The sequence below is a fragment of the Ictidomys tridecemlineatus genome, unplaced genomic scaffold (genome assembly GCF_052094955.1).
Source record: "Ictidomys tridecemlineatus isolate mIctTri1 unplaced genomic scaffold, mIctTri1.hap1 Scaffold_323, whole genome shotgun sequence".
NCBI classification, from domain to species: Eukaryota; Metazoa; Chordata; class Mammalia; order Rodentia; family Sciuridae; genus Ictidomys; species Ictidomys tridecemlineatus.
In genome coordinates, this window is record NW_027522389.1 from 195,278 (window position 1) to 223,142 (window position 27,865).

At 33.2% G+C, this 27,865-nt stretch overlaps 1 protein-coding gene across 20 annotated transcripts in view; it reads right to left on the reverse strand.

Moving 5' to 3' along the window:
* LOC144373238 (uncharacterized) overlaps nt 1-27,865 on the reverse strand; it is a 203,081-nt gene that overhangs the window by 94,374 nt on the left and 80,842 nt on the right. For all 20 annotated transcript variants that reach the window (XR_013432982.1, XR_013432983.1, XR_013432984.1 and 17 more), the window contains one exon: nt 1,023-1,077. Coding sequence is in view for 15 of the 20 variants with exons in the window: in XM_078036346.1 (XP_077892472.1) it covers nt 1,023-1,077 (55 nt within the window). In the remaining 5 variants the exon portion in view is untranslated. The remainder of the gene's footprint in view (nt 1-1,022; nt 1,078-27,865) is intronic.

Genomic DNA, 27,865 nt, shown 5'->3' on the forward strand with positions numbered 1-27,865 from the left:
ATAAGACACTTTCCATACGTTAAGCAAACAATTATCTGCCCTCAAAATTCAGTAGTGCCAAAGGTGAGAAATTTTGTTCTCACAAAACATTTACTTAAGAGGCTTATCTTTAAATTTCTCTAGTATCTATAACAATATGTCTAGTCAAAGTCCTTCTTAGGGCACATTAAATAACAACATGATCCAAATTAAAAACCTCTTAACACTCATAAAATAGATGACACCAAAGTAGCAGCAATTTAATTATACATTCTATTCTGTTCATAAAATTTAAACTTCCGTGCAGTGACTGATAGTACCATAAGAGTGGTACTTTCAAAAGTTACCAGTTTGATCAAGCAAAAAAAACAATATTTGAATCCTTCAAACTCTCTGGAGTATACTTCTATGCAGAGTCTTTCATTTGATTCAAGATATAAAGAGAAAGAGCCACTTAGAATGAATCTGAGATAGACTGTTACCCACATGAGAACCCTCGAATAATCTTGAAAGCAGAGAATTTGTTCAGGTTCCAGCAGCAAAATCAATCCTTTCATTACTGTGGTTGTACATTTACACTGCCCGCTGCCACCTAGCTCTGCTCTTCTCCTCTAAAGAATCGGGGTCTTAAATGAACACCAAATTTAATTCTTTTTGAGCCCCTTTCCTTGCCTAATTCTGCTTGCCCAATCAATCCATGTATTTGTAGTGAGGCTTCTAATCAATGATCTTCCACTACTTTCTCATGCCAATGAAAAACACAGGAATAGACACTTGCCCCAAGCTGCACCGAGATAGTTTATCTTCCAAACTTTGAAGGTAAAGACACAGGAGGGAAAACCTGAAATAATCTGAAGATTTCTCTAGGGGGCCAGGTGTCACAATTCTTAAGGATTCCTAGCTCCTGTAACTCTTCTTGATTCCTACCTTCTATGTTCCAATCAAGCTTAATTTTGTGATCATGTAAGTCAAATTCCTAGAAATTAAATATTGTATTTTATATGAGAGTAGAAATATTTGTGTACTGTTCATGTGTTACTTACCAGTGTTGTAATCTTGGACTGGTTTCATGATTTCTCTTTGCCTCCATTTTCTTATCTGTAAAATGAAAATAATAACATCATAAATATCTCAAAATACTGCTTTGAGATAATCTATGCAAAGCACTTTTTTAAGTAAAAAGTAAGCACATAGTAAGATCCAAATAAATGTGATCATTATCATTTTATGGATAATATTAAATCTTTAAAGTATTTTGAAACTAGAAATTTAAAGGAATTTTCTTATTAATTCAAGTATTCTTGGTGTTCTAAGTAGAAAAATCATATTGTATATAATTAATGGTAATTTAATTCTATTTTTAACTTTTATTTCTTAACTTTTCTTGTCTATGTGTATTTTTGAGAATTTTAAAAGTCAGAACTTTAACTGATATATTTTAAAAGAGTCTTCCTGGGGCTGGGGATGTGGCTCAAGCAGTAGCGCGCCTCCTTGGCATACTTGCAGCCCAGGTTCGATCCTCAGCACCACATACAAACAAAGATGTTGTGTCTGCCAAAAACTAAAAAATAAATATTAAAATTCTCTCTCTCTCTCTCTTAAAAAAAAAAAGAGTTTTCCTGAGTTCTTTGTTAAATTTCATTTTCTAAATTTCCCAGGTTACTTTAAATTCTTTAAGGTTTTAATTGAGGTAATTATTATTGGTTGATTGCTACTTTTTCTCCATATATCCTGACCTATCACCGTACATTGGGTAATAATATTAAATTCATAGCTGTCTCTTCATCTGTGTCTCAAGTCTGTTTTTCACATTAATATGATTTAGTTTTATTTTTATTATAAGAACACTTAACATGAGATCTACCTTTTAAAGATGTTTCAGAGTACCATGTAGTATTTTTTTTTAGTAGGAACACAATCCAATTGAGTTATATTCACTACCGTCAGGTGTCACATAATGATAAAAATGTATTATTAGATGATTTTTACTGTTGTGCATACATCACAGACTGTACTTACACAAACCTACATGGTAAAGCATTCTACACACTTAGGCCATATGAAATAATCTATCACTCCTAGGCTATAAACTACATAGCATATTACTGTACTGAATATTATCAGCAATTGTAACACAGTTACATAAACATGCATGTTTATTTTTCTAAACATGTCAGAAAAATACAGTAAAAATACAAGGTAATAGAAAATTTCAGCTCCATTAGAATTTTATGAGATATCCATTGAATATGTGATTCATTATTGACCAAAATGATATTGTACAGCACATGACCATTATTCAGTAGTTGTCTAACTTATTCACTTTGCATAACTGAGACTGGATACTCTTAAATTATCAATTCCCCATTTTCTCGTTTTACCAACCGCCTGGTAATTATCATTATACTCTCTACTTCTATAACTCTTAGAAACTCACTTAGAGAAATCATATAGTATTTGTCTTTCTTTGACTGGATTATTTTACTTAGCATAATATCACCAAGGTTTATCCATCTCATCATATATTATAGAATTTTCTTCTCTTTAAAGTAGAAAAATTCCATGTATGTATATACCATATGTTCTTTTTTTAAAAAAGAAAATTCTTTTATTTTTTAAATACATGGCAGTGGAATGCATCACAATTTTTATTACACATATAGAACATAATTTTTCATATCTCTGTTTGTATATAAAGTATGTTCACACCAATTCATGTCTTCATACATGTACTTTGGGTAATGATGTCTATCACATTCCACCATCATTGCTAACCCCCTACCTCCTCCCTTTCCCTCCCACCCCTCTGCCCTGTCTAGGGTTTGTCTATTCCTCCCATGCTTCCTCTCCCTACCCCACTATGAGTCAGTCACCTTACAGCAGAGAAAACATTCACCATTTATTTTTTGGGATTGGCTAACTTCACTTAGCATTATCTTCTACAGCTGCATTCATTTGTGTTCTTTTTACTTTGTTGGGAAATGGAGAGTAAAATGGTTTCCACATCTTGACCATTGTGAATAGTGTTGCAAAGAACATAGGAGTGCCAATATTTCTTCAAGATCATGATTTAAGTTATATTTTACATAACCCAGAAGTGGCATTGGTAGTTGATATGGTGTTCTATTATTTTGAGAAAACTACATATTGTTTTTATAGCATACATATAATTTTACATTCACAGTACAAAAGTATACACAGTTTACATGTCCTCCATATCCTCACCAACATTTGCTATCTTCTTTTTTTCCCCATAAGATAGCTAACCTAACAAATGAGAAGAGATATCTTATTCTACAATTTCATAACAATTTGTGAAAAGGACATCTTTCCATATATTTCTTGGGAATTTATTTCTCTTTGTAGAAATATTTATTCAGCTCTTAGACCATTTTTAATTGAATTATTATTTTTTTGCTATTAAGTTGTGGGATCTTTTTATATAATTTTGATTTTAATAGCCTACCATATGGTTTGCAAACATTTTCTTCCATCCTATAGCTTGTGTTTTTGCTATATTTATTGTTCCTTTTGCATTGCAGAAATGATTTGGTTTTATGTAGTTACACTGGCCTGTTTTTGTTTGTTTGTTTGTTTTCTTTTTTTTTTTGGCTTTTTTAAAATCTGTGCTTTTGGTGCCATATCCAAGAAGTCAATACCAAGACCCATGTCATAAAGGTTTTCCTCCATATTTTTTCCAGAGATTTTGGTTTCTGATTGTAGGTTGAAATCTTCAACTCATGGTGAGTATTTTTTCCACACAATATAAGATAAGTGTATAATTTCACACTTTGTATGTGGATATCCAGTTTTCCCAACATTATTTGTTGGAGACTATCCTTTTCCAATTGTGTATTCTTGGAATCTCTCCTGAAGACTTACCATGTAAGTATAGGTTTATTTCTGCTCTCTGTTCTATTCCTTTGGTACATCTGCTATTAACATACTCTGTGGTTGTTGTAGCTTTTAAATATATTTTGAAGTTATGAAGTACTATACCTCCAGCATTGCTATTCCTTCTTAAGATTGTTTTGGTCATTTGGGATTTTTGTGATTCCCTAGGAATGTTAGAATTTTTTTTTCTGTTTTTACAACAAAAACACAAACATTATTTATAATGCCGAAGAAGTCCTCAGCATTTTTGTGGGGGCGTCTGTAAATGTCCTTGTCTTTCCTTTCATTTTTGAAGGACAATTTTGCTAAGTATAGTAATCTTGGTTGCTATGTTATTTTTTTTTTCTTGAGGTGCTTTGAATAAATCATCCCACTTCTTTTATCTTGCAGGATTTTTGCTGAAAATCTGCTTTTAGTCTTAGGACAATCTCCTTATACGTGGGGGTTAGGTGTTCTACTACTGTTGTTAAAATTCTCTGTTTTAACTACTGGCGATATGATTATATCTCAGTTTGGATTTCTTTGAATTATCCTTCTTTCTAGTCCTTTGGAATTCCTGGATTTAAATGTCATTTCCTTCCCTATTTGAGACAAATTTCCAGCCACTATTTTACTTTATTCATTTATTGTTCTCCTGTTCTCATTGAACAATTTAATGGTAGTTATTTTAAATTCTTGTTTTGGAGATTCATATATCTTTGCTTAATTTGGGTCACTTTCTGTGATTTTACCTTCTTCCTTGTTTCAATAATGTTTCTCTTTCTTCATTGTCTTTTACTCTTTGTGTTCATATGCACACAAGAGAAAAGTTGCTACCTTTTCTATTCATAGATTGGTTTTTCACAGGAGAAGATACATCATCGATTAAACCAGCCAGAGATTCTGTGGACCCCTCAAACAGTTGTGATGGTCAGAACCATAGATTTTGTTCTTAGTGGCACCTAGTTATCTAGAGCAGGCCATGTTGTCATCAGTGTTCAACAATAGATAATACCAAATCCAATCCCCCAGGTATGACTTGGAGAAATTGGAGTGTTTTATGCTATGTTCCACACTTTTCCTTCGCAGGGAGCATTTTGATTATTTGTTCTCTCTTTGCTTTGTATTGGGATATGAACAAGAGCTATGATGAGTGCCATGCTCCTTTGTTCCCTGCTGATGGATCCTGTCAAAGGCCCAAGCCAATCTCTCAGGCAGCACTAGGAAAAGTTCCAATATTGGATGTGTAATCAAAACCTTTTCCTCCTTAGAGAGAAACCTGGAGTTGAAGTTTTCTTCTGTTACATGGTGCCATGCAAGGGAAGGGGACCACAGGGTGTCTCCAGTCTCTCTACTACTTTTGATGTGGTTGATTTTGCTTTCACCTGGATGCAGGGAAATTCTGAATAGTTTGTGGATTTCTCACAAATGGCATCAATTTAGTTACCACTAGTGAAACAGTTTGTGTATCATGGAAAGGAGAGTCCAAGGCTTTATATTTCATCATTTTCCTCCTTGTTATAAATTTTCCTAAGTTTATTTTCTAACCCCTGTAGTGTGCATTGGAATTCTCCAATAACCATTTATTTGGAAAACTATGTCGTTGTTTCAACATGCTTTTTTTCTGATAAGTTATTGTTCATGTTACATAATTCCTTCGTATTCACCCATGTGCTGTCCTTGAATAGTCGATAGAGAGCCAGATTGTTCACTATTTTCCAGTAGAAATGAAGTCATCCCCCATTGGTGGTAGTGGAGGAGCAATAACAGGGCACTCCTGTTTTTCTTAATCACTGGTAGTATCAAAGGGGCCCAGAGGAAAACCAGGCATTCTTCCCACTTCAGATTGAGAAATCTGCACGTTTACTCTACCCTGCATATAATTAGATAGGACAACCCCTTCCTCTGTGAGAGTAGAATCTGAGAAAAACAAAATAAACTTTAAGATTTAAATAATCTCAGGAGTATAATTGTATAATACCCACATATCCAAATTTTAATTAGAAAATCTATGACCAACAACCCAAATAGTCAAACTAAGCAATATTTCAAGTAATTACCAATATAAGAAAATGACATATCAATAGAATTTCAAAATATACCCAAAGGAAAATAAAGCAGTACAATGAAGAACCATACATTCATAAATTGGACAACAGGATGAAATAGATCAGTGTTTTTTAAAGGACAACCACGCCCATCCAATATGAAATACATAATTTGAATACATCTGTAACTCTCAAGGCCCAGATGGTTTACTGGAAAATACTACCAAATGGTCAATGAAGAAAGAATAAATGCCTTATCCCTAAGGATAGCAATACAATAAGGATGACTTCTATCACTAATCTTATTTGACATAGTTCTGAAAGATTTTGTGATAATGCAAGAAAGAAAATAGTAGGAATGTGGATCAGAAAAAATATTTGTACTATTTTCAGTTCACTATCTATGTAAACCTGTCTGATGAATCAAAGAGATAAAAACTTCTACATCTAGTAACTGAGCCCATCAATGTTTCAGGATATAAGACCAATATATACAAATTAATTCTATATCTATACACTAGCAATAAACATGTAAATATAAAGGTTAAACATACAGGGCCATTAATAATCTCTCAGAATAAAACTGTAAATCAAAATAAATATTCAGGACTTATATGTTCAATCAATAAAATATTGATGAAACAGAGATAAACCAAAGAAAACCTAAATAAAGGAGACAATATACAATGTAGAAGGATTGGAAACAAGAGAGGAAATATAGCAATTTCCTACAAATTTATATACTTGTTTAATAAAATTTCATCAAAATCATAGCAAGCTATATAAATACAGGCACAATTATTCTTTTTTTTTAAAAGAGAGAATTTTTAAATATTTATTTATTTATTTACTTTTCGGTAGACACAACATCTTTATTTTATTTTTATGTGGTGCTGAGGGTCAAACCCAGCGCCCTATGCATGCCAGGTGAGTGTGTTACCACTTCAGCCACATCCCCAGCCCCCAGGCACAATTATTCTAAAATGTTTATGAATAAACCAAAGAATTAGGATAGGTAAAATAATTTTGAAAAAGAATAAAACAAGAAATCTAATCACTTTCAAAATTTATTATATCTCTACAACAGTCAAGACTGTTTTATTATTTGCAGAACACACATAGTACAATAGAACAGAAAAGGGAACTTGGAACTAATACAAACTACAATATACTCCATTTTTGACAAATTAAAAAATCAAAGCAATAGAAGAAATTTAAATTTCCCAATAAATGGTGTTGTGATATTTATACTTCCTTAAACAAAAATAAGACCTTAATATAAACTTCAAATCTCATATAAAATCACCTCAAAGTAGATCAGAGGCCTAAATGTAACAGATATAATGATATAATATTTAGAGAGAACTATAGGAAATTTGTCACAACTATGATTAGGCAGAGTTCTTAGATTTGACACCAAAACCATGATTCAGAAAAGAAAAAAATAGTAAGTTAGACTTTATTGAAATTAAAACATTTTACTTAGAAAAACATTCTTTAAAGAAGACGAAAAGACAGGCTACTGACTTGGAGAAATGTTTACCAATCACAAATTCAGCTTAGTACTAGGGTTGAGAATACACAAAGAATGCTTAAAACTACAGCAACAGCAATAACAAACAAAGGTATGAACAGAGAATTTATTAAAAAAAAGCTATACAGCCTACAAACAACCATATAAAAAGATGTTTCACATCATTAGTAAATGGAAAATGCAAATTAATACCACAAATCAAATATGGCTATACACCAATCAGAATCACTAAAATAATCAATAGTGACAATGCAAAATGCTGTTGAGAATGTAAACTGTACCACTTATGCATATCTAATGGAGATATAAAATGGCACAATTACTTTGAAAAAGAATTTAGCATTTGCTTAAAAATTAAGCATGCAAATATGATATGACTCAGCAATTACATCCTGGGCATTTATCCCAGAAAAATAAAAATTTATGCTCATTCAAGAATCTGAATAAATGTCAAAAGATTTATGCTGAGGGAAAAAATAGAAACAATCCTAAAAGTTATCCTACACTGTAGAGTTCCATTTATATAATGTTTTCAAAATGACAGATTTATAGAGATGGACAATAGATTAGTGGTTGTCAATGGATAAGGTGAGGGGATGGTTATAGCTATGTAAAAGCCACAGGAGAGATCTCTGTGACTAGAGAAATATTCTGTATCTTAACTGCATCATGTTGTGGTTTAGATATTACGTGGTCCCCCAAAACTCATGTGAGATAATGCAAGAAACTTTAAAGGTGAAATGATTATGTTATGAGAGCCTTAACTTAATCAGTGCATTAATCCACTTGAATGCATTAACTGGGTGGTAACTAGGCAGGTAGAGTATGACTGGAGCAAGTGAGTCATTGTGGGGAGGCATTTGGGGAATATATTTTATCCCTAGAAAGTGGAACTGCTTTCTGCTTCCTGATGGCCATGTCCTGAGCTGCTTTCCTCCACCATACTTTTCTGCCATTTCTATTGGGCCCAGAGCAATAGAAATGGCTCTCTATAGACCGAGACCTCTAAAGTTCTAAAGGTGAAGTTATATTTAGGGTTTTAAAACCATGAGCTCCAAATACACTTTGTTCTTGTCAGGATTTTTTGGTTACAATATGGAAAAACTGATTAAAACAAATGTCAATATTCAGGTTGTGATATTGTACTACAATCTGACAAGATGTTACTATAGTGGTGAGTGGGTAAAGGATAGATAAGATCTATTATGCATTAGCTTTATAATTGAATATTGCTGTTGGTTAGATATGAGGAGTCCTGAAAATGCTCATGTGCAAGACAATGCAAGGTTTAGAGGTGAAATAATGGATTATGAGAGTCTTAACCAAATTGGTGAATTAATCCCCCAATAGGGAATAACTGGGTGGTAACTAAATACAGGTGGAGTATGACTGGAGGAGGTAGATCATTGGGGTATGCCTTTAGGACATGTATTTTGTCCCTGATGAGTACACTTTTTCTTACTCTGCTTCCTGGTTGGATGTCCTGAACCGCTTTCTTCTGCCATAACCTTCTGCCATGGTATTCTTACTCACATCTGACCCAGAACAATAAAGTTGGCCATTTGAAATCTTTGAAACCATGAGTGCCAAATAAACTTTTCCTCCTCTAAAATTGTTCTTGGCAGATATTTTGATCACAGCAGCAAAAAAGCTGACTAAAACAAATGTATGCTACTATTATCTCAAAATAAGTAGCTTAATGAATGAAAAGTCATGACTTTTAAGGAATATAAATAATAAATAGAAGTGTCGGGCTAGGGATGTTGCTCAGTGGTACATACTTGCCTAGAATATGTGAGACCTTGCACTATATCCACAGCACTGCAAAACTAAAACAAAATTAAATTAAAATGCCTTGATTTTTCTCAAATACAGACACCATTTATCATGGAACTTAAGATTAGTGAAAATATACTTTCATAAATTTCCTAAAGTTCACAATCTAATGACTAGAGGTAGTTTGTCCTGAAATAAGCTACATTTATATCATAGACCATAGGAATATACTTTTCTAATTTGGTTACAAGAAGAAATTCCTTGTAACACACACACACACACACACACACACACACACACACATATATATATATATATATATATAAATAATCACCATCCATGTATATGTTTTACCAATGATGTGCTATTTATACATAAATAAGGAGGTAATCACAGACTTGTATCCGAAATTTCAGCAGAGTTATTAAAATACTGTTGACAAAATTCAAAGCAAAAACTTGATATTTAGTAGAACAAGGTAAAATTAGAAAAGTGAAGGTACATTGTGCTTCTCTTTCTTCTATAGGGTTCAAAATACATTTATTTTTTCATTTCCTAGAGAATATTTTAGCAAGGTTAGCTATTGAATGTTTCATCTACTAATATTTACAGACAGAAAATATGATTTTTGCCTGAGTATTGCTATATGGGAAAAAGATATTGCTATTTTACAGGGCTTTTTATAAATATGCTATTGCTAGTTTTTAGCAATAGCTATTTGTAACTAATAAAACCTATAGCATCCTTATAGTTTGCAACAAAACATTACCAACATCTTATTGACTAAAGGGGCTGCTCAGTGCTCCATGATTATATATAACTGAAACAAATTGTAAACCAATAATGGAGACATGAAAGACAGCTAGATTTATAAGGAATTATTTCCAATGTGCAAAAACATAGTTAATACAACATGAAGGACTGGTGGGGAATACCAAGTGATAGATAATACAGACATTTTTCCTCACATGTGCCCCTCCTCCCAAAAAACAAATCTAATTTCATTTGTATTCCAAAGAAATTTTCAGAAAGAAAAAGCAAAATTGCCAATTTGACAGAAAGCATTTATCCAAAAAAAAATTATAGACATCTGCACAATGCAAAACAAAAATGATTTGGCTGCAACCAGAATTTATTTTGTTATCACTGGAAACTTTGTCTTTGGCAAAATTATCAGTTTTTTTTAATCAAATGTCCTCTAAAATATGGCTGTTTTATATGATAGGCTATAGTTACTTTCTGGCTAAGCATGATGAACTAAGAACATTTATCATATGGAACATTAAAAACCAAGAAAAGGGACCAGAGGGCACATCTCAGTGATGGAGTACTTGCCTGGCACGCGTGAGATTCTGTGTTTGATCCCCAGCAATTGTGCACGTGTGTGTGTGTGTGTGTGTGTGTGTGTGTGTATGTGTGTGTGTGTGTATTCATATATATACCACAGAGGAGAGAACTACAGATTTCCGTGACTTCGGGGTTATATCCTGATAAACCCATTGTGAAATTAAAATAATTGAAGAAAAAAATGCATTTAATATACTCAATCTAATGAACACCATAGCTTAGGAATGCAGTGTAAGCTGGAACAAAGTGTAAGCTGGGGCATCCACAGTTTACCCTTGTGATTGTGTGGTTGACTGAGAGTTATAGCTTGCTGCTTCTACCTACAGGATAGTATTGCATTGCATATTTCTAACCTGGACATGATAAAATTTCAGAATTCAAAGTATTCTCAAAATATTACATATTCCATTTATACCCCAAAAAGGTAACTTGGAAAAATTATAATCCTTCTTCCACTTTCAAATAATGTCCCTTTCACAATTTTTATACTATTGTTTTTTAAATGTCAATGATTGACTTTCAGGGTTAATAAGCATAATTTTTAAAAAATCTATTATAATTTGTTAATCAATCTCTAAATACGTATACAAAACCTAATTTTCATGCTCTATGGAATAATTTCCAAAATAGGTGTAAATACAACAAAAGCTTAATAGTTAATAGTGGAGAATAATCATTTCCAAATTATACATTCACGTAAACTTAAGATATATTTATTTTCATAGTATTTAAAATAACCAAAAGTTATTTTTCTTCCTGCTTTTGACCCTTCATTCACTCAATCAAAAAAGTATTTTGTATGCCTTTAGTTCAGACACTGCCTTGTATTTGGAGAAACCTATGGTTTCCAAAATTCCCTTGATCTAGTCCTAAAGAAGACCAAGTATCGGTTTTCTGTAATGTTACAGGAAAAGTAAAGTCACTTAGAATAGGCTCTCGGCAGGTGAGCACATCATTTTCAGCTGATTTTTACTATCTTCTAACCAAATATTTCACCTAACTATAATGTATGCACAACCTATGGCTTAGTGGAAGAAACGATATAATGAAGTAAAATGTCATTTATGAAGTACAACTTTCTACTTACTGTCTAGAAGACAAAGGTCCAATTGGAAGTTTAAAAATGCTGAACAATAACTAAGTTTTCATACTGAAAGATAAGACCTGAATACTGAAAATCACTCTTTCTATGGAAACTGCACAAAGAACAAAGCTTGCACATACAGGAAGAAATCAAGACTAATTTTACCTTCTATAGAGAAAGGATGTGGGGTTTGGGTAGAATTTCCAAATCCTACACAAAGAAAGTATGTGTTCAGATAAGTATAACTCCTGGCAGAACCAATTTAATCAACCATTCTTCCTAAGATGTTTATGTGACTTCTGAGAAAGAGGGCACTTTTCTAACAAAGAATACATTGCTTCCACTGTGAGTAGCACCAGTTTGTCAAATCATGATGTGCCATGGAGGACAGGCACGGACTAAGACCACTACAAAGGGAAGGAGAAGAAAAAGAGGAACATTGATGATCAAGCAGTTAGTTGTTCACAGCAGTGATTTTTTTAAAAAAATCCCCTTCTACATCTAAGCAATGGGATGAGTCGTCTCCTAAGGATGCACAACAAAACTGCAGAAAATCGTTTACCTTGAAACAAACAAAAAAAGAGGATCATTCGTTTCAAAGCAAAACTGCAGTGCACAGCATTCTACTGCAAAATTCAAATAACCGTGTAAGCATTAAAGAAGATTTCTTTGCACAATAGGAAGAAAAAATATTAGCTAGAGAGTTCCACTTCTGGCCTACAAAGTATAAACATGTATTAAAGGCAAGAGAACTCTGAGGGCAAGAAAAATTAAAAAGCAGAGACCAGCAATATTTGACAAGAGCTTAATTCCTTAATCCAGTTCCTGTAAGATTCCATTTAGATTTCCATATGAGCCATAAACAGCCTTGGAAATGGTTTTCAAAAATCATTAGGTCTACAAAATTTATGTACAGCTCACAAAATTTGCATTGACCAAATCCTCATTTAACAATTCTCATTTACTTCTTTAATCCTGCCTAACCAATTTTAATATACATAATTTGCACATTGTGAAAGAACATTCACATATACTTTACATGCCTATGCACAGTAAATTCATAGTGTTTTACTAGTTGTGTTTATGAACAATATTAATAAAGCTATGATGTGTGTGAGCATATATATGTATATGTAGATGTATTCCTGAACATACATATGCTAATTATCAGACATTGTATATAAATACAGTGTAAAATATTACATACATATACAAAATATTCATAGTTATGTCTACTTATGATTTTCTGCAGAAATGCACATATAAAACTTGCATGCCAGTACACACTACATGTACATATATGTACATATATATTATACAGAGAGAGAGAGAGAGTCTATGCCCATTAAATAAGATAGAAATATTTATTTCTTTAAGATGTGCATCACGATTCTAAATAGGCACTAAGGATGTCATCATGGCAACATAAATATTTAAATTGTCACACTGTGATTTACAGCTATAGATGTTTATTCTTCTGCCTCCCTATTGTTTATATATTGTAAGTAAATTTTGTTTTACTTATACATGACCTCTTCCAATATTAGATAATAAAAACATTAAAACAAATTTAAAATAATCAAATAGCATTTTGAAAAGGTATAGTTATTTTTTCTAGATCAATTTTTCCTCTTTTGCTCCACTGTGAAAAGATCAGATGTGTCACCAGGAAAAAAAAAAACTTTAGCCAGATGGATCTCGATCTGCTATCATGAAAGGATCTAAGGTCAATTTCATTTATGTCAAAATTGTTTATAATTTAAACTTACATAGTGGAAAGTCAATAGAGTAGATAGACAAATCACAATAGAATTGAATAGATATACAAAAGAACTTACCATTGAAGGAAAATGTAAAATATATATTTTTTGCATTATTTAGGTACATTTAGAATATTAAAATATTAATCTAGAGAGGCAGATTTTAAGAGTAATACTTACCCAATTGACATTATTGGATTAACAGGGGAAGATTAAAATTTCTTTACAACATTTATTGATGGCATTTTAAAAATCATTATGGTTACATAGAGCTACCAATTGTAAGCAGGAGGAATATATAGCATTTAAATAATTACCTTGGGCTTAGATAATATTCTAAATATCTTAATTGCATTAACTCATTTAATTTTCAAAACAACTTTGTTAAATAGGTGTCATGTTTCAAAACCCTTTGAAAATGATAAATTTGTGTCATATAAATATGTGTGTTTATGTTTTGACCCATTTTGAAAATTATAAAATTATGTCACATGAATATGTATGTTTGTGTGTATTTTCTAACTTTACCAGGGAAGCAATTTACTATTTAATTTTAATGTTCAATTTTTGAACCTAATTCATATATATACATATACATAAACCTATATAAAATACATATATTATACACAACCACACACACACACACACACGAAGTGTGTGAAGTAAGTCTCAACATCCTTTGCAAATTGGGAAACACAAATTAAGATACCATTACATACCTATTAGAATTCCAAACTTTAAAGAAACTGATGAAATATGACACACACACAAATTCATTAATTGTGCATCACTAGAAAAGAGAATTTCCATATATATAGACATTATTATAGTGTACAGTGGATAAATTTTGACATGTGTACACACCCATGAGAGCATCTTTCAAATGGCAGGGGGGAAGAGAGCTAAAATAGGGGTGTTATTTACAACCAGTTGTTATATTCAAACATATATCCAAACATAAATATATCATATATATGTTCAGGTATGATTTTCCTGATTTATAAATTTATCATTCTTCTTGAGGTAATAAGATATGTTCTTGGTCTCTCGCTGTAAACCTGTAAACGTTGTAATGAGCATTCTAAATCAGGGTTAGCTGGAAAATATCTACTAATTCACTCTGGATATGTTTAGTAGTCAACTTAAGTATTAACATATAGATATATCCATGAAACCATAAATCCAGTCAAGATGAAAATCAAATCCATCACACCTAAAAGCTTCCTAACATACCTTAAATTTACTCCCTTCCCTTTCTCCTTGCCAACTCATAAAAATTAATGATTGCATTTTATCACATTTTGTTAATTTTTAACTATTTGAAATTCTAATGGGAATGTCTGTAATCTTGTGCTTTTAATATTTAAATTTCCCAAATGACAAAAATATTGAGCATTACTTCAATGGCATTTCTTTCTGTAAAAGTTAAGTTAAATGTCTTTTGTTGGTAATTGTTCATTATTGACTTTTTGTATATTTGTAACCATATATAACTTACTATTATGTATGCTATTTTGTTTTATTTCAATGTCTAATTGTGCCTAACTTAAATGCAATTTTATTGTATATTTATCTTGTATCCTGCAATCATAGTAAACTAACATTCATTTTTGAAGTATATTTGTGCAATCCATGTAATTTTTCTCCATAAGTGACAATCTTCTGGGCAAATAAAAGTAATTTGAATTCTTTCTTTCTTATGCAAATACCCTTCCTTCCTTCCTTCCTTCCTTCCTTCCTTCCTTCCTTCCTTCCTTCCTTTCTTTCTTCTTTCTTTCCTTCCTTTCTTTCTTTTTTGCTTTACTTTCTCAAATAGAAGCTTCAGTAAAACTTCAGTTGCTTCAGTTGAAAACATGTGAAAAAGTGAACATACCTTATTTCTAATTCTAGAAGGAAAGCAGTTAGTGTTTCCTCATTAGGTGTGTGGTTGGCTGTAGGTATTTTTATCATTTGTTTGTTTGTTGGTGGTGCATGTTTTTATTCTTGCTTGTTTGCTTGGCGACAACCTTTATCAAATTGAAAAATGGTTATTCTCAAATTATTAATTTTCTTATCATGAAATATTTTCCTATATTTTAATTAAATGTAATTTTTGTTTCTGTAAAATGATTTTCCTGCCTGGGTTGAGATTATCATGTGTTTATGTCTTTTTAAATTTAATTTGTGAACATAGTAAATCACATTGATTTATTTCTAATGATAAACCAAATTTGTTTCATTACTATAAACTCCATTTGGTGTTAATATATTTTATATAATGTTCAATATTATTAACTACCTTTTTATTAAAGCTTTTTTGTTGCATGTTGATGAATATTATTGATCTACATATTCCCTTTCTTCAAATGTATCCACATGATTTTATTATCAGAGAAACAGTCCACATACAATGAATATTATGGAGTTTCTTCATCTTCAATATTTTTCAGAAAATATATTTAGACCTGCCATTTTTTTAGTGAAATTCAACTTTATAATAATCTGGACCAAGACTTTTTTCCTTTGCTTTTTGCTTTTTTTTTCAAGAGGTCTTTATAGATACAATGTCCAAAAAGTTACTGATTTATATTGATTCTCTCAAAGAACCAGGTTTTAATTTTCCCTATCTCTATATATGTCGGTATATGTATGTGTATTTATATGCAAAGTAAGTGTGTGTGTGTGTGTGTGTGTGTGTATGTGTGTGTGTGCGTGCGTGTGCATGCGTGCACCTTGGTGTTTTAATTTCATTATATTTTATCATAGCTTTGTTAATTTTTTTTCAAATGGATACATGGGTTTAGTTTACTCTTCTTTTTCTTTTCTACAAGGTAGAAGCTGAGACCATTAATTTTAAACCTTCGTTTTTGCAAGTAGGTGTTTAGTAGGTGCTTAGCTATATATTTTCCCTTAAGAGAGGTTTTAACTGAATAACACAAATTTTTTGTGCTATATTTTTAATTTAACTGTCAAAATAACTTTTACATTCTCTTTTAGTTGTTATTTAACTTGTGCATTTTAAAAAAAAGTGTTACTGAATTTCCAAATATTTGACAATTTCCTAGAGATCTTCTTCTGTTGGTTTATAATTTAATTCTAGTATGGTTAGGGAATTTTAGTATGATTAGAATTTTTAAAAACCTATTGACATCAATTTTATGGCCCTGAACTTGGCCTACTTTGGGAGAATTAGGAATTATACAGGTATTTCAAATGATGCATATTCTCTTCTTGGGTAGAATGTTCTATAATATTCACTAGGACAAGTTGGTTTACAGTGTTACATAGTCTTTTTATTTAGTATCTTTTATTGCTCTTATTATTTGGTTATTAAAACTTTGACAGCGTTTGCAAATTTGAATATTTTTTCCTGCCATTATATCAATTTTCATTTTATACTTTGAAGTTCTCTTACTTGAGGCATAAACAAAGGATCCTTATGTCCTCTTATGAAATGATTTTCTTGTAGTTCTGGAATATTCTTATTCTTAAATTTATCTTGTTAGATTCACAGACAGACATCCAACCATCTTTTCACTAGGTTTAGCATGGCATATGTTTTATGTTCCTTTTAATTTTCACCTATTTGTGTTTTCATGTTTGAACAGAGTTCATTGTAATTTGCAGATACAGACATAGGTCTTTCATTTCTATCCAATACAAAACATTAAATGGACATTCAGAATAATGTAATTTATTAGTATTTTTATATAATTGGGCTAAAATCTACCATTTTTTCATTGTTTTAATTTAAAATCAATTTTATTTCTTTTCTCATATTAGCTTTTGAAGCAACTTTTTACTTCACAATTGATGTAAATATATAGTATAAATACCATAAAAGAGAAGCCAGTTTTTTTTCACCTAAATTTGTCTTAGTCTGAGAAAAAGCACATTCTGAATGGATAATCTTTTATCACAGAGCTCCAAGAGATAAAAGAGACATTATCGACAAGCATCCTTGCTTCACATTCTGATAATTTTGTGATACCTAATGGAAGATCCATGTTTTCTCCATGGGTAGATTTTTTCATGAGTTTTAAGAACAAAAAAAATTACCATAATAGTTGACTCTTCAACTCTAATTAAATCCAGTTCAGTTATGTTGTCATACCAGCTGTCAAAAGACCTGACTGACAAATTTGGAGAACCCAGAGCAAAGCAAAATATATTCTTATTTGAAGAAGTCTCCTTTATCTTCATAAATAAGAATAAATAGTACTTCATAAATAGTACTCACTATTTAAGTACTATTTACTATGTGACATTATACTAAGTATTTCACCTGTATATTATTTACTCTTCACAGTTATGTCCTGGACTATCAGCTGCTCTTTAACAAAATGGAACTTTAGATACATAAGCATTTTCAAGATCACAAATCTTGTCCTTTTAATTACAAGGCTTTGTTTCCCCTGTTTCCTTTCTGTTCCCCTTCTCTCCAACATGAACATGATTCCTTCTCATCTAAATAAAAACCAACAATTCTTCAAATTTCAGTGCCAAATACCCCAAATGGAAAAGGAAATGTCTATTTACTGAACAACGGAACCTTACCACTGAAAGGTCTCATAGTTGAGGAGGAAATCAGGTATTCCACCTCTGCTCTACCTAGGACTGTACCAACTTGCTGACCTGATTCTGGAGATCATTCCTTCCTTCCTCTTTCTGACCAGATAGTCTGTTGTAAGCTGCTAAGACAAATTTCTTCTTCTTATTTACCCTATCCACTTTTTCCCCATTGCAATTCTACCTCAAGTTCAAGTTTTACTGAGGTATCAATGATACACAAAAGCTTCAGATATTCAATGTATACAATTCAATGAGTTTGAATACATGCATACACCCATGAGACCATCACCACTATCAAGGTAATAGATGTGGTGTTCTTCATCTTCAAATGCTCCCTCGTGCTCCTCTCCCTGGTGTTCCAGAAGCAAGGACACATGAAAATGTACTCTCAAAAAATTTCAGGTACAGAATAAGCATCATTAATTATAGGTGCCATGTTGTGGACTAGACCTCTAGAATGAATTCATCTTGCATAATTTAAACATTTCTTTTTCTATTAAAAATGTATTTCATTTATTCTGTCTCCCTTTTTCCTTCTTCCCATTGGACTCTGTAATTTTGAGGATTCAATTTATCACCATAGTTGGCTCATGAACCACAGTAGTTTAGTTGATATTATGGGATTTAATGTGCTCACCTCTAACTTATCAGAATGTGACCTACACTGATGTTAGGCCATATGGATATAGTAACTTGAGAACAGCATGTTTCCATTTTTCTACTCCCAGCTTTTGTGTCATTATTGTGTTATTATTTTACTTCCATATGTGTTATAATCTCAACAACAGTTTGCAATTACTATTGTTTAAAACATCCAGCAATGTTTTCAAGAAGCTTAAAGAAGAAAAAAATCTATTTACCAATGCAAATTACTATTTCTACAACTCACCATTCATTTTGTAAATCTTGGTTTTAATTCACTATCATTTTTCTTATGTTTAAAAAAACTTAATATTTCTTGCAAATATACTTGGGATGAATTCGTTTAGTTTTTTTTTATTTCTAAAATCACTTTCAGCTTTGAAAGATATTTTGATGAATAAAGTATTCTACATTGATTTTGTTTTGTATCTCAGTAAAGATTGTGCTCTACATCTTGCTTGCATTGTTTTTTGTAAAGAATCTCAAAGAAAGGATTCACAGAAACAAGGTGCAGAGGCAGGGAAGGTGGCTGGATGGCTTCTTGTCCAAGAGGTCACTTTTATTTATACCAATAGGTTACATTAGGTGATTAGTACCATACCTACATTATTGTTTAGAGTATAAGTAAAGTTTCTTATGCTTCAGTCACACTTCAAAATTACAATATGCAATGTTAGGAGCTTAGTGCAGTTCTCAAGAAAGTCCATTGTCTGAAGTTACTATTAGGCGGGCAGAGGGGAGCTTTATGAAATATTGTAGTTATCTATCAAAGGAATTCTTCTATTCCTAGGAGCTATGTGCCTAAGATCAAGGACGAAACCCTCATGAAGAGCATTGCCACAACGGCCAGACATCCCATGTCTTTAACACAGAAGTTTCTTAGTAGCCAGGGATTCTGCACCTTTGCACAGAAACTTCCCAACAGCCAGATATTTTGTACCTTTGCACAGAAACTTCCTAGCCACCAAGCATGCCGGAATCACGAAGTTTATCAGAGACCCAATCTTAAACACAGAACTCCTACAGTTTTTTTAAATCTTCTCACATTCTATGTCTGTTCCTATTTATGAATTGTTTTTCCACACGTTCTAAAGATTTCTTCTTTATAACTAGTCTGAAGCCATTTGATGATGATATGACTAATATGTTATTCTTCATGTTTCCTATGGTTAGGGTTCATACTTCTTAGTAAAAAATTTATAGTCTTCCATTAATATTGGAAAATTGTGAACTATTATATCCTTAAATTTTTTTCTACTTATCATTTTTTATATCCAGACTCAATGACACACATATTTGTCACAGTTCACAGATTCTTTTCATTTTTTGTTGTTTAATTCTTGCATATATTTCATTGTTGATTGTTTCTGTCACTTTCTTCAAGTTGCCAATTGTTGTTCTGAAATTTATGTTCTACCATTAATCTCACCCAGTGAATTTTTTCATCATATACTTTCACTTCTAAACATTTGACTTGGGACACTTCTATTTCCATGTCTTCATTTCACATGTCTAATATATTCTCTAGATTTTTCAATATAGTGTACACATAAACTATTCTTTAAATGCCATTTTTTGCATGTCTGCTAATTTTTTAAATGACTACCAACCAATGTAAAATTTACCCTGATGGTTATTTTTTTATTGCTCAAATTTTTTTGAGCATTGCTTCAGTATCCAGTTAATTTTAAAACAGTCTGATCCTTTTGGTTCTTATTAGACCCTAGTAATTTCCTAGAATACAAAATATTGGGGGAAGGCGGGTAGCCCGGGATTTACAGGTCTCAATCTGGTTGTGGGGAGTCGGCACTCTTCTCAGCATTGTTTGATCTTTGCAGGGTTCCCACATTCCTTCTATGTGGCTCTTTTCTATTTCAGGTGTTTCCTGGCATGCAGAAGCTCATCAGTGCTCAACTGAACACTTGAGGAAATCCTCTGAAAGTCTCCAGATTTCTTCTGATCAACTTTCTCTCTCCCACAGTCTGTCCTTTGAAGTCTAGCCTCCATGGCTTCCTTGAGCTCTCTATTTATTCTTTTCATTTCAGAGACAATGTCCAGTTATCTCCCTACCCTCTGCCCCCCCCCACACACACAAAGGCATCATGCTGGGGAAATCATAAGCATGACATTGTGTCCTGCTTGTCAAGACATTACCATCCTTCATTGCCTGATGTCTAATGACAAGAGACAACTGTTTCATTTTTTTCCAATAGTTCAGTTGTTTTAAGAAAGAGGATGAAATTTAGTAACTATAATTCCATTTCAGCTTAAGGTAGCAATAAAATGCATTTATTTTTTCAATGATGGAACTATGTTGACTATGCCAATTTGTACCCTTTTTATCTTTATAAAATTTCTTTAAAGCTAAATCACATTTGTTGACTTTTTTGAGATTTTAAAAATAAACTCTTTCTAGTGCTTTAGAAAATAGATTAAAAATTGCACAAAGTCTTTCAGTATGCATAGTACCTAGGAATAAACAAAAACAAATGTTAAAAACAAACCTATGAAAAAAATCAGTGGATGAACTTTTTGCTTTAGTTGACTGAGGCACTTCTGAGAACTACTATGATCAGTAAGTGAACACCTTTGTAGATTTCATATTCCTCCTATGATCAGAAATTTGACATTAAAAACATAGTATTCCTTTAAGACTAGGACAAAAGCAGTTTGACACATCTATGATTAGGATGGAAATATTTGGAATTGCATAGACTAGAGATTGAAGAAACATCATAGTCTACTAGCATCACTTTGAGTTCATATCAAGGAACGAAATGTCTTCAGTTCATTAGCACTTCTTCCACTGCATTAATAATCATTCAGCATGTCAAAGCAGTAAAGATTGTCGATCATAAAACCACCACTGCAAATGTGCATAGTATAAGAATTATTACATTATAGAGGAGCTCCCTCCACAACTCTGTGCCAAAACACGTTCTAGGGAGCTGCCAGTGGGGCTTATTGTAGAGATTTTGCCTGGCATAGGTAAGACCTTGGGTTTGAGCCCTACTACAAGTAAATAAAAATAAATAAATACAAAAAGACACAATAGGTATCTATAGCACATATTAATGATAGTTTCAAAGGCATAAAAAGTCAGTCATTTTATATGGTAAAATATTTACAAGTCATCCATTGATCCATCTATCATCTATTTTCTAACTATTTTCTGTGTTTTATGTCTCACTTTCTGAATTTGTAGCTCATTTATATTACTTATTATTTTTATGTTATACCTTGAAGTCAGTGACTTAACTTCTTTGTGCTTCTATTTCCTCATTTTAGAACATGAGGAAAACAATCATTCCTCTCTGTAGAGTATAGGGGGGGAAAAACCCCATAACCGCTTTTTTCCCCCCTCTTTTTCAGTGAATGTTAGCTACTAATTTCTGTTTCTGCTGAAATCTTCATCTTAAGCATTTTTATTTATCTTTTCTTTTTACTACTCTGTCAATCCAGAGTTGAATCACAGGTGTCTTGTTTTATTTTCATTTACCCCACTTAACATGAAATTCAACGTATGCATACTTTACAGAGCTGAGAAAATCAGAAAGCATTACTTTACAGTAATGCCTAGTAAACATTTTTAAAAACTGAAATATGACTGATTGTAAAAGTCCATAACTCATTCTATCTTCTGAGAATTCTTCCAGGGTAGATATTTCAAAGCAGTATTCAGATCCTCTTTCCTACCTCAGGGTTTACTGTTCCTACATACAAATTATGCTAATTTCTTCACACAGAACAGTCTAGCCCCCCCACACCCCCCTTCATTCTTCAGTAATCAGCTTTGGTAGGTATGTTAACAATTCCTAAGATGCATTCTGTAATTACTTTTAACTGATTTATATCTTTTAACAGGAAGGAGGGAAGGTAAGGAGGGAGGAAGAGAACAAAGTCAGTCCACTTAAATGTCAACAAGGACATTTTAAGGAAATATGTTCATTTAATACAATGTAAATAATATTCCCTTTTGCAAAAGGCACCTAGCTCCAAATGATCCTTTTCACTGATTGAGTAATTTTGTCAGGAACTTGCTACATGAATTGTCATCAAAGTGCTCACATGCCCAACTTCTGGCCAAAGTACCAATTGCATGTGAGTTTGTAACAAACTCATCTTTATAATGGTGCTTTGCCCAGTACCTCATTAGGGCATAGCTGGATTATCTGACCTCTAATGTTCTTTCCAATCCTGAGATTTTAAAAGGCTGCTATTTTCTTATGTATATACAAACCTTGCAAAAAAAAAGTGTAAGGATTTTATTAGACCCTATTCAAATTCATGGCAATGGTTAAATGCTGAGGTTTGAACATTTTATTCCAATGGATTTATATGCAAATATTAGCAGAGATGTAGCCAGTCTGTATTTATTGGCTTGATGACTATTATCTATGTAGATTTCTCTAAAATATTCATTACCATATTATCTAAACAGCTTAAAGTGTGAAGGCCATTTAGGTACAGAATTATATCTGGATGTGCTTGTCCCCTGAGTTTAGAAAATGATCATTTGAAGGCTTAACATCTTTCTTAGAACACAGTGTCTCTCCTTGAATTCACCTCTGGGCCATTCAAAAAAAGATACAGTGACCTGGTTGATCTTGCCCTGGTTAGGCTCCACCAGCACTGTAGTATTCGGGTCTACTACATTTATTTATGTCTTTTACTGGGGCTTCTTTCACTAACTGTTCATATTTTTCTTCCTTTGTTATTTTGGGCCCTGTGGCATAGCTCAATCAATTAATGCAGTCAGAGCTGATGTTGCAAGACTCAAACAAAAGCCCAGTAGCAACAAAGAAAAGGAATGGCAAGAGCAAGCTGTAGTCCCTGTCACTGGATCAATCAAGATAGAATTGTTTTTAAATGCATGTCAATTGAAGAACAGAGCTCAGAGATATATATTTGAGGCATGACAGAAAGGAGAGGTGTGATTTCAAAACAGTTTCCTTCATAACAGAGCAGAGCTGATCTTGCATTTAAAGAAAGAGGATGGGGGTAAAGCTATATGAAAGTGTGAGCAGTGTGAATAAGTACTGTTTATAGGAAGCTGTTTTAATACCTTTGCTAAAGCTGAACAATAGGAAGAGACAAAGCTCTGAAAAATGCATGCCTTTGCCTGTGATTGATCCTTTTATCTCTCCGTTCCTGCCAGATGATAAAAAGCATTTACAGGGCAAACAAGCATCCTGCCTTTATTTTCCCCTAATATGAGAAATCTTCCTTTTTTTTTTTTTAGAATTTTGCTATTAAAGCATTTACCACAGTATGGTTGTTTTATTCTCCCTCTCATTTAAAAATGAAAAAAAGGATTTAGGGTGGTGAAGCAAAAAGCTGGAAGTCTTTATAGAAATCTTTTGTTTTGTTTTTGCAATTAATGAACTCATTCTTGGCACAAAGGTAACTGGAGCGGTGCTAAAAATAAAACAGACTTTGAAGTGATGCAGGCTTCTTTAAAATTTTGATGACACTAGATGACAATACTCAGGACCACAGCCAAGTGAAAATAAAGGCTCAGCCTATGAAGATTCCCATCACCCACATTTTTTTACTCAGCTGTTTCTAGGTTTCTCCATGAGACCATAATTCTATAAGAGTAACACATTGTATGCGAAGTAGGAATTTAGCCTTTGTTTAATAGTGACATTAATTCAGGAAGTGAGTTAAATGCTTTTACCTACTGTATCACTTTGTTCTCATACTAATTCCTCCTGCTCATCCCCTCTCCCTTGCCTCAGAAAGCTTATTTCTTTGAATCAGTGTTTCTAAAATGTTAGGACAAATCAGAATCCCTTCTAGGTCTTGTAAATACACAGGATACTGAGCCCCAGGTCCAAAGTTGGTCTACAGTGGACCTGGGTGAGGCCAAATGATTTGCATTTCAGCAATGTCCCCCAGGATGTGGATACTGCTGATTTGGGGACCACACTGAGCACCTCTGCTCTGTGCTTTGTACTATGCTGCCTCTCAACAGAGAGATAAACTGGGGAGATTTTACGTTTTATTGCTGACAAGATTCAATATTCAGGACAAAATGTTTGAGAATCACTTGAAAGATGAAATGCTACATACTGAGGAATAGAATTTTATTAAAGTGCTTTACTTATGCATCTAGAAATGACATGCAATGGAAATAAAATAATGAATAAAATGGAATCCTTGACTTCCAGTAGCTCTTCATTTCGTTGAGGTTAAAGTCATAGCTAAGTACTTGTATTTACTATTAATATAGCAAAAGCAGTAAATGACTCAGCAGAGACTTTCTAGAAATGTGGTTTAGGAATATGAGGCAGGAAATTCTGTCTTAAAAAAAGAACAACAAAATTCCTTGCGTTCAACTTTTTTGTCTTCAATGTCACTTTCCTCTGTCTCTTACTTTCAGATTAAAGTTCATTCATTCTATTTACTGTGGCCACTATTCAAATCCTATAGCTAACCTAATCACAAAATGAAACTTATACATCAAATACCCTAATGAAACTCAAGTTGGAAAGTTCACCATAAACTCCTATTGCTTTTTGCTCTATTCTGAGACACTGGGTGCTAGTGGGCACCTTCTGTCCTTTTCTCCCCAACCTTGGCCCTAGGGACCCTTCTTTGTCTTGCTGTACACCTTGACCTTTGCAACATCCTCCTGATTACTGTTGCAAAACCACTTCTGCATCCATCTACGTCTTTACATTTTCTATTTCTTTGGCTATTATGTAGTTCCTTAGCAAGAACTTTTCCACCCCAAGGAGTGATTTTTATTAAAATAAAAGTCTGTTTATCTTACTCCTCAGCAAAAACCACCCACTAGATTACAGAAAAAGAAGGGTTTTCATCACCCGGTCTGACCAATGTTCTCTCTGTTATCTTTGTGTTCTCTCTACTTTCTCTTACAAAATTGGCATCTGAACTCAAATCTCACTCACTGAGAGAAAATACCCACAGGTCCTGCCATGGGGCACACCAATGTCACATTCTTTACCTTTTATCATACTTGTCCTCCCTGTGTGTCTCATCAAAAAAAAAAAAAAAATGCTCAGCTCCAACATCTCCTTCCCTAGAAAGCTTTTTCTAAGAAATTGCCATTTGCTAGCTGAATGATCTTGAAGAATTATTTAACCTTTCTATTTCGTCATGAACAAAATGAGGATAATTGTGCTTCCTTTAAGAAATTCCTATGTCCTGGTTCATAAAGGTGCCTAGTAAAGTTTGTGATCCACAGATGGTAGCTCGTCTAATGGAACTCCAGATCACTAGCCTCCTCACCTGTAGAGAGGGCATCTCTGGATATCCCATATCCTCCCCACAGAGTTTGCAGGATTTCCTCCTCCTCCATCTAATATATGTCTGGGAGGACATGATGGACCATCTGTGTTACATACCTCGTAGGATTCAATTCAAAATAAAAGTTCAAGACCCCACCAGGGACAGAGAAATCAATCTGCCTTCCCACTGGTGGCCCCCCAGTAGATTGCAACCTCTACTCTGGGGATATAGTATCCTGGGAATTTGCAGAATAAGAGCCACATTTCCTGTGAGGCTGCCAAGCTGGTTTGGAGGGTCGCCTTCTTGCCCTATCTCCAAGAGTCTAAAGGCAGAGCTTCATTACCTTTTTTACTCTTGACACACCTGTCCCTGGGCTTCCCTCAGGAGTGGAGGGCTTTGATGGCAGGTGAGCATACCCCTAATTTTTGTCTGGGAAAGAGAGAAGCCAGGAAGGGTAGATTAGATCAGGTAGACACAAGAGCAAGACAGTGCATCACAGAAAATCTTTCCCAGGGAGGTGGCAAGAGGCAAAAAAATCAGGAGAAATGAGTCTCCAAGGTCCTTGCTCAGGCTTCATTGTCTTAGTGAACCTCGCTTTCAAAAAACAAATTCAAGGATGAGATTATAAAGAATACGGTAATAGCACTGCAAGGCCCTTGTGAGTGCAGGCCTATGGAGGATACACTGTTCTTGTGCTGCCATGTAGCCCTGAAGAAGTGCCTCCTGGATTGATGACATGTGTCTGTCCTCACAGAGCACACTGGACTGAACCATGGGGAATGGATGACGGCTACTTCTGTTCCTTCTATTCAGTGATGAATGTTCAAAATGCAGCCATCTGTGAATTGCAAACTTCTTCCCGCAAAACCCTGATGACTTAAAACCTCACTGCAGAGAGGAATACCACAGCGGATAGTGGGCCTCAAGGTCAAAACAGTACCTCCAGTGGGTGAACTGCGGATCTCATTTGAGTGAAAGTGTTTTTTTCCTTCTGTGTGTCTCCTGCTTGGGGAATGAAGATGACCACTAAATCTAGAGTCTGGAAGCCTCAAAATGATTATGTAGTATCTTTATATATCCATACAATTTTTTTTTAAGTTTTAGTAAAGTATAATTAACAAATGACAATTGTATATATTTATGGTATACATTGTAATGTCTTGATAAACATATATGTTGTGAAATGATTGCCACAACCAAGCCAATTAACATAGCCACATTACATATTTATCTTTTTTTGTGGCATAAACATACAATCTGTGCTCCTAGCAAATCTCAAATATGCAATACATTATTAACGACAGTAGCCATGTTAGTACATTAGGCCTTCAGAATTTATTCATTTCTCAGCTACAAATTTTTACCCTTTGACCAACATTGCTTTATCTCCCCCTAGCACACATATACCCTGGTAACCACTCTTCTATTCTTTGTGTCAGTCTGACATTTTTAGATACCACAAATAAATGAATTATGCAGTATATTTCTTCTTGTGTCTGATTAATTTAACTTATTATGATATCCTCCAGTTTTATTATTTTGTTATAAAAGGCAGGGTTTCCTTCTTTTTAAATATATATATATATGTATATATATACACATATATATAAACATACTCACACATATATACATATACACATTTACTTTATCCATTTGTCTTTTAGCAGACACTAAAGATTATTTCTATATCTTGGCTATTATAAATAATGCTGCAATGAATATGGGAGTGCAAATATCTTTTCAATATAGTGTTTTTATTTCCTTTGGATGTCTACCTAAATATAGAATTGCTAGATAATACAATAAAAGATTTTTTAAATTTAAATATTTGTTGTTGTTGTAGGTGGACACAGTAGCTTTATTTGTTTATTTGTTGCTGAGGATGGAACCCAGTGCCTCGCATGTGCAAGGCAAGCGCTCTACCACTGAGCCACAACCCACAGCTCCTAGTTTTTCTGAATTTTTGAGAAACCTCCTACTGCTCTCCACAACGGTGGTACCAATTCATTACATT